This window comes from Salvia miltiorrhiza, chromosome 4 (assembly GCF_028751815.1).
Source record: "Salvia miltiorrhiza cultivar Shanhuang (shh) chromosome 4, IMPLAD_Smil_shh, whole genome shotgun sequence".
Taxonomy (NCBI): Eukaryota; Viridiplantae; Streptophyta; class Magnoliopsida; order Lamiales; family Lamiaceae; genus Salvia; species Salvia miltiorrhiza.
In genome coordinates, this window is record NC_080390.1 from 14,902,892 (window position 1) to 14,911,290 (window position 8,399).

Sequence of the window (8,399 nt, forward strand, 5' to 3'; positions counted from 1 at the left end):
TTCTTTGCAGTCAGTTTTACCTAGGATTTGGATATACAATATTTGCCTAAGTTCTAAGAGAATGTATGTAATCAGCAGTGACTGATTTTTAGCTTTGTGATTCTCTTCTTCGATTCAAACTTTGGGGAGGCTTGGTTTTGCTGAGTAACGAATTCGACAGCGTTTCAGCTTATGTTGTTGAATCGGTGAAGATTGAAGTGATCATCGGGCGCAATTTATAGGAGACGTCTTGAATAGATCCGTTGGCGGAGATGGTCTTCAAGATTTCTTCCGTTAGAGAGTAATTTGAACTTGGGCTGAGGCTTCAATCTTCGAGCTTCCTTGTTTGGTGAGAACGGCTACTTTGAAGAGCAGGAGATACGACATCTCTGAAAAGGTGATCACCAAAAAAGAATGGCCTCTGCAGAGAAAGGACGATTCTGAGATCTCTGCATTTAATGCGGCTGTACTTCTGGAGTGCGTGGCTTCCTTTGAACGCCGGAGGTTCAGTCCGAGGAAGAATGTTTAATTGATACTTGACTTTAGTATCAGTCCGTTGAATCCACGTGGCGCGCATTAAGTAATCAGTCGAAACTGATCCTTTAACTGATAAGTCAAATATCGGTATTTAACTTCGCCTTAATCGTTACATCAGTCGGTATCTTCAGTCTTCAGTCTTCAGTCCTTCGTTCTTCAATCTTTAGTCTTCAGAACAACGACTAAACTAGAGAAAGAACTTTAACACTTGAGTTCGAACAGTTCTAGTCTATTACAAGTGAAACCTATTGATTTTGGTATCATCAAAACTTGGATTAGGATATTTCATTAAGTTCCCAACAATTTCCTCCTTTTTGATGATGCCAAAACCACACAACAGTTCTAAGCAAGAAAAAGACTGAACTCAAAGTACAAGTTATTAAACAGGGTGAATACTATTCCCCCTTAACAATAGAACCTAAAACTTGCACTCTGAAGGAAGAACACAACAGTTCAAAGAAACTGAACGAAGACAAAACTAAAATACATTAATCAGAGCATAGACAAAAAGTTATTGTCTTCAGGTTGAGATCAAAAAGAAGTTCTTTGCATCTAAAATTACTGATGAGAAATCAGTTGAGGTACAGAGCAAAGCATACAAGGGAGTAAAAACAACAAAGAAAAACACATGGAAACCCATGGACTCCAGCAGTCTGCTTGTCTGCGCCTTGAACTTCTTCGATCTTCATCTTCATGTTCCTAAGCTTGTTCCTTTCACACTTATTTTCCATTGACTTGAGGTCTTACTGGAACGTCATCCTTAAAACTTCTGGTGATCCTTTTACTTTACCATCTTCAGTTTTTCGAGAAGATGCAGAGTACCACCTTTGAGAAGGTTTTTCTTTGACTTCTACTTTTCCCCTTTTTGGCAACATAAAAAATAAAGCTGATGATGGAAGCTATGATTAGATGGTACCCAACTCCTAGTCTCAAAAACTCGTGAGAGGATTCGAGAAGAGGATGAGTCCAGAGATGCAGAAGAGGAAGACGCCAGTGAGAAGGGAGATGAGAAGGGAAACGGAGAAGTGAATGAGGCTGAGAGATGGAGAAGAGAAGCGTGAAGGAAAGGAGAGTATGCATAGGATCTTGAAGATATTCATGGGACGCGGCTATGCATACGGACCTACAAGGGGTAAGGAGAGAAGAAGAGGTGGGGAAGAGGAGTGTTTGAGGTGAGGAGGGAGATGATAGAAATGCATGGCGAGCCTTTGGTGAAAGAAGTAGTGCAAAAGAGCGGCTCGCACTAATACAAAAGTTTACATACATAACAGTACATAGATAACGGTTTTTTTCAAAAACCGTTATGTATGAGCGCACTTTTAGGAATAGATAACGGTTTTTCGAAAATCCGTTATCTATGTAGTGTTGTCTAAATGCATAGATAACGGTTTGAACAAATGCGTTATGTTTTTGCGTTATCTATTAGTTGCATACATAACGGTATTACAAAACCGTTACGCCACCGTTATCTATGACCATCTTTTATAACAGTTATTTATAATGCTAATGAACCGTTATGTATAAGAGTCATTTACAACGATTTTTGAACCGTTATGTATGAGCGTCTCTAAAAACTGTTATGTATAATTTTTTTAATATTAATTTTTTAAAATAATATTATATTATATGAGAAAATAACAAATGAATTGTTGATCCTAAAATCAGAATCTATCTACTGTCTCTCTATCTCCTTCTTCCTTCTCCGGCGCATCTCTCCGTCTGCCATTTCACCCTCATCGCCTCTCTCTATGGCCTCTGATGAAATCCGGCGAGCCGCCGCTTTCAACGGCTCTATGCTCTCTCTCCCTTCTTTGTCTTCCAATGAACCCCCACCTCCAAATCTAGAACCCTAGGACTTCGACTTCTCCGCGCCGCCCTTTTCCGCCGATCTTTCCGCACCGTCTTCTCTCCCCGTCAATATCCACGGACGCCTCCTTCTGTTCCGTCACATCTCCCTCTCTCCCGTCGCCTCTCTATCTCTCCCACGTCCAAATTTTAAACCCTAGGTCGCCGCCCCCGCATCAGATCCTCCGCCCCGCCTTAGTGCGCGGCTGCGTCGCCCCCACCCACCTTCTCTGGCCTCGGCGCTTCTGTTGGTCCGTCCGGTGACTCCACTATTTTCCTTGAATGCCTCTATTACCCTCGGCTGCAATTCAGTCTACAAATCTTAGATTCACAATCGCTGCCTTCGTTGTTATCCGTCAATACTTGTTGTCTCCACTTCACCGCATTGCGTTGCAGTTATCCACAATCAATTCGTGAAATTGAGGTAAGTTTTTTGGTCCGATTGTTTGATTTCAGTGTAGTTGAGGCTTCTTCTGAAAGTTTATTAGTTCTGAACTATGATTATCGGATAGTAGCGGACGGATTTCGTTTGTGTATTTTGGTCGAAAATCACTTCCGAACGGGTTCATTTATAGAGTCTTTACATTTGTTTTCTGATATTAGTCTTTGAGAAGTCATAGTGTGGATGCTGATAGATGATGGCGGTGTTTGAATTAGTCTGGTGATTTGTGGTTGTTTTAGCTTGGGCATTCCTTTTAATTTCTTCTACTTTGTTTACCCCTTTTTTTTCATAGCGAGATTATTCGATTGTTAAGAGGATTTATTGTTGCTTAGTGTGAAACTGTTTTTGGTGTCTCAGGATGTGAACCTAAATATTTTACAGATGGTGTTAGTGTTGCAAGTGGTAATTTCCTTGCAGCTAAGGTTAGAAGACGTCTTCTTCGGTTTCGTATCTTGTTCAATATCATGTCATTCCTACAACTCATTTGTTTCTTGATCATTGGTATGCTGAAATTTGGTGTCCTTGGCTTTGTAGAGAAGAGGAGTAGTAGAAGGAATTGATTATGGATCAACGGGTGAAGTTAAGAAAGTAGATGTTTCTCGTATACGTGAGTTTTACCCATCTCCACTTGCCTTGACATATCTACGCTTTCATAATTTATGCATCTATTTTTATTGTATGCTATTAGAATTCTTCATTGAGTTCCTTTCAATATGACGATTGAAAGAGCTCCAGCTCTTCTTGGAAAACTATGCACTGTTCATCTTAATCAATTATGTAAATTTTTGGTGCAGAACTATTGGGAAAGATTTTTGTCCAATCGGGAAACAATATCAGGTCTGTTTATTAATTTGGTTTGACATTTCATACTATTTGTCAGGAATTACATTCATTATCTTTACTTCTGGGGGATTCTTGAGCGGGATTCTTGGACATTTGCAGGCTCTGCTAGCTGCTCTTGCTATTATGTCGGATCTTATGTTCGACTTCTTGGGAAGGTGCAGTAACGAAGCCCTCAAGGAAGAGATGGAAGAGAAAAGAAGGGCTCAGGTGCACTTTAAGTTATGTAATGTGCTACCTCAGACGATTGCCTATTTGGTGCCTATTTTTTAAGTTTGTCACTTTAATAATTCTGATGGTAGCGGTCATTCTTCATTTTTCACTAAATCTCTATTGCAGATTACTTTCATGAGGAAGAAGGATTTCAGGAAAGAGCAACTAGTTCTTGAGGACTTAGTGCTAGAATACATAGTATGATAGATTTTCGTTTTAGCTATAAGATAGTTGGTACTTTTAATTTTGAATCGAATATGCAATGATGATGTATACTTGATACTTGGTTCATTTGGATGGTAATGTATGAATATTTTGGATGATATATAAAATTGTTATTGTTGATTTTATCATTTTGTTGTTTTAAAGTTATTTATTTATTTTTTGAGATAAATAATATAAAAATCGAGAAAAAATATTAAATATACTACTTATAGTTGGAATACATAACACTATAAAAAATACAAAAAAACTGTTATGTATTTCTATCAAAGATAACGGTTAAAACCGTTATAAAAAGTACAAAAAACTGTTAACTATGATAGGAAAAAAAAACAAAAAAATACAAAACATAACGGAAAAATCCTCATACATAACGGTATAAACCGTTATGTATAATCATTATAGATAACGGTTTCATACTGTTATGTATGAGCGTCTCGTACCGTTATCTATTCTCACACACATAACGGTTTTTTAACCGTTGTCTATGATACGTATCATAGATAACACCACTATACACAACGGTTTTTTTGCTCATAGATAACGGAAAAAATCCGTTATCTATGAGCGTTTTTCTAGTAGTGTCGTCATGCAAACGGAGAAGGGATGTGAGAAGAAAAAATCGAATCAGCGATAGTCGTGAGGGCTAACACTGTCGATGACCCAGCACTACGTCTATCGTGAGACGACCATGTGCGGTGGGTTGCGCCGGTTGACAACGAGCTACTGCTCATTGCTGTTGCACACCATGGAAACTCACAAAAGATATGAGAGAAGCCTGAAGGCCAGATGAAGTCCTCTTTGGAGAGAGGTACTTCAAACCTTATCCTCCGGAAGCGGAGAGGCTTCTTGGTGCCGGGCATTAGGATGGAAGACACTCTTGTCGCTGGATATAAGTGAGGGTAGAAACAAGCTTGACGTCGGAGAGACGTTGAGATCGAGTGGAAGGGTCCTGTGAAGACCAAGTGTGTGAGCGGCATTCTCCCACTCCATGACTTCGTTGTCATTGAACTCTCCTTGGTCGGAACGAAATTCTTCTGAAACTTTTGAAAGCATGAAATTCTCACAGAGAAGGTTGTGGAAAGATGTTAGTTGATGAAGAAAATAATTGAAGACATCGAGGCATATATAGACTATATTACCACGACAGAAGATGAATTTTTTTTTTCAAAAAAGGTGCCTAAAATCTTTTTGAAGAAAAATTTCACGTCTGCCGTCACTGCAGAGGACGGAAGCTTCAAAATGTAAGAAAAATCATTGCATTTTGTCAAATCAATGAGATTTTCAAGATTTTCATTTCAGAGGCAAAAATGTTGGAAACACTTTAAGTAAAGGATCAGGACAAGTTAAAGCAATTTTTAAATCTTCTAAAAAGTACTTGTCCTTCACGGATATTTCATTTTCCAACAATCAGTTAAAGTATTTTGAAACAAACTGATCAGTTAGAGAAAGATTTTTGAAGACTATATCAAGGACTCATAAGTCATAACTGAATTAACTCATATTTTATTTGCAAATCAGATACTATATGTTAAATTAATGGTCACACGGATAAATACTTTGCAATGACGGGTCACGGGACGTAATTAATGTTGGTAGCTCAAAATTTTAGATAAATAATTGGGCCAATCAATATTTTAGGCCGAATACCTAATTTGCCACCGTAGACAAATTTCAACGTGACATGTTGCAACAATTAATTTGATACCGAGTTCATGCACAAGTTGTAATCATTTATTAAAAGATATATTAATTTGTTACTGAATTAATCTCTACCGATTGAGTATTATTCAGTTATTTCTATAACATTTTTATGATCGATGTGAATATATACTTCTAGTTCTGTTTCTCGAACTTCATTACTAAATTAATCTGTACCGGTACATGTTATAATTTGCTCAAATTTACACAATTTTTTCGAAGTAGTGTAATTACAAACTGCACCTTTTTATTTACTAGTACGCGCGCCCGTGCGATGCACGGTTAACATCAAAATTAAATGATATTTAAAATAAATAAATATAATTAAAATATAAGTAAATGTAAATCATTTGTTTAAAAGTGAAATAATTCACATCAATTACTTAATAAAAAATATGAATATGAAAGCATATGAATTTTTAATTTTCAATATTTGAAATATTTAATTTTAATTAATAATGAGTACAAATATGTAAATTTATCCGGTCATTTTGTTTAAATACAAATTTTATAAATAAAGTTTCCAAAAAATTGATTTTTCAAAAAGAGATAGGATTTATTTTCATAAATAACAATTGCCAATTAATTACTTAAATTAAAGAACTTTAAATTGAGCTAATATAATAAAAATAAAACAAAATTACTATAAAAAAAAGAATAAAGATAAAAAGTCGTAACATTATATTGAAAGAAAGAAAAAAGAAGAGTGGAGAGAGGAGAGATGAGAGAAAAAAAATTATTTTTATGATTTCAAACGATTCTAACTTTTTCGAGTTAATTTTTTATATATATATAAATTTTACATCAAATTAAAGATCTTGTCATGATCTTTAGTTTAAGATCCATATTGAATATTTTTTATTAATCGAATTTGATGATTTTTAGAAAAGAACAAAAAAAAGGAGAAAGTGAGAGAAAAATTCATGGAAATCATATTTAATCAAATACTAATACGGATGTTAAAATGGGTGAGAGAACGTGTAAATGAGGGAGATAGGAGAGAGAAAGTGTGATAAAATAGGTGATAGATGAGAGAGAAAAATTGGTGCCAAAAAAGAACCGTTAGAAACTGATGTTTCATATATATATATAGATTTGTATATCTCTTTCGAACGGTGATTCTATTGCAATAAAATTAGTTAATCGGTGAAATTATTGGAACGTATTATAAACAAATGTTTCCCTCGTTCCCTAAAAATAATTCTCTTTTATTTTTCACACATATTTAAAATACTTATATACTCCACATATTATTTTCGTACTTATTTATCACTCCACATATTATTTTCATAAATATATATAAATAAAGTTTATTTAGTAAACAAATAATTTAAGATAATTTAAATGAAAACAAGTGGACTAGATTTTAGGACAATTTGCATGGAAATAAACGAACTCTTTAATTTCACGTAAGCATGCCAAGAAAAGTCTATAAATACTCTCAAAGCAGGAGCACTTGTATTCACTCACCACCCTCAATTCCAAATTCCAAAACAAAGCAGAAATAATATCTATTTAAGACAAAATAAAATGGCTGGTTTCGGAGAAGTTAAGGTTATGTGTTTGGTGGTGATAGCCGTGGCGGCGGCGGCGGCGGCTCCTCATGCGGAAGGCGCGATCTCATGCGGGCAGGTTCTGAGCAGCGTGTCCCCCTGCCTCAGCTACCTCCAAGGTCGCGGTGCGGTGACCCCGCCTTGCTGCGACGGCTTGAAATCCCTGAACAAGGCGGCGGCCACCACGGCTGATCGGCAGGCCCTGTGCGGCTGCATAAAGTCTCTGGCGCCCGGCGTCGGGGCCAAGGCGGAGTTCATTAACAGCCTCCCGTCAAAATGCGGCGTTGCCCTTCCCTACCGCTACTCCCCATCAGTGGACTGCTCTAAGTAACTCTCTCTCTCTCTCTCTCTCCCACCAAAAAAATATTTAACAATAGCTCTTATCATAAAATCAAATCAAATTATAAGTAAGATAATTTTTTTGAAATTTCAAATTAAAAATATAGAAATATATAGCAACCGATCAAGAATTATAAGAGATATATTATATCTCTAATACAGTTTTGGGTGTATGTGGTTGCAGGGTGAAGTGATGGAGCTTCTACAACAAAAACTATATATATACACATATACACATCTTTCTCTATATATTAATATGTATATGTACAATAAGAATAAGATGTGAAACGTTACAATTTATTTATAGGATGGGATGTACCATTTTACGACTTCCTTTTGGAGTCTGATTATTGTAATGATATATGTGAAAATGGATGCAATAATTATTTATTGATAAATGGGACAATTTTATTAATTAGTTATAAATGCTGAATATATAGATATCGAATTCAATATTTGTATAATACACATATCACTAATATTTGATGAAGGAAGACCGACTTTCTCAATAAAAAATGAAGGAAGAGACTGTAAATAGAGGAATAACATAAAATTTAGTGAAGAGAGAATATGAATAAAGATTCATAATCGCAGTGATCCTCTAATTTTTGTGTGACTTTATATTCTTTTTTGCGTAACTTGAATTGGAATGTACATGCACGATTAGAAAAAAAACTTGTTGAACGATCTTTAAACAATTTTTTGGAGAAAAATATATCTTCTAGTTA

The 8,399-nt window shown here is 35.8% G+C and overlaps 1 protein-coding gene and 1 long non-coding RNA gene across 2 annotated transcripts; both read left to right on the forward strand.

Annotated features, from left to right (window-relative positions):
- Positions 1 to 3,008: 3,008 nt before the first annotated feature.
- Positions 3,009 to 4,209, forward strand: LOC131019760 (uncharacterized). Its single transcript, XR_009100432.1, has 4 exons — positions 3,009 to 3,225; positions 3,338 to 3,410; positions 3,598 to 3,640; positions 3,746 to 4,209. It is a non-coding gene; the product is annotated as an uncharacterized LOC131019760 (long non-coding RNA).
- A 3,018-nt stretch (positions 4,210 to 7,227) lies between these two features.
- LOC131019782 (non-specific lipid-transfer protein 1-like) lies at positions 7,228 to 8,069 on the forward strand. Its single transcript, XM_057948347.1, has 2 exons — positions 7,228 to 7,659; positions 7,856 to 8,069. The coding sequence occupies exons 1-2, from the start codon at positions 7,310 to 7,312 to the stop codon at positions 7,863 to 7,865; spliced, it is 360 nt and encodes a 119-aa protein (XP_057804330.1). The 5' UTR covers positions 7,228 to 7,309; the 3' UTR covers positions 7,866 to 8,069.
- The last annotated feature ends 330 nt before the right edge of the window (positions 8,070 to 8,399 follow it).

Excerpts from the sequence above, each read along its gene's own strand:
- LOC131019782 (XM_057948347.1), top strand. The coding sequence starts at position 7,310 with ATGGCTGGTTTCGGAGAAGTTAAGGTTATGTGTTTGGTGGTGATAGCC.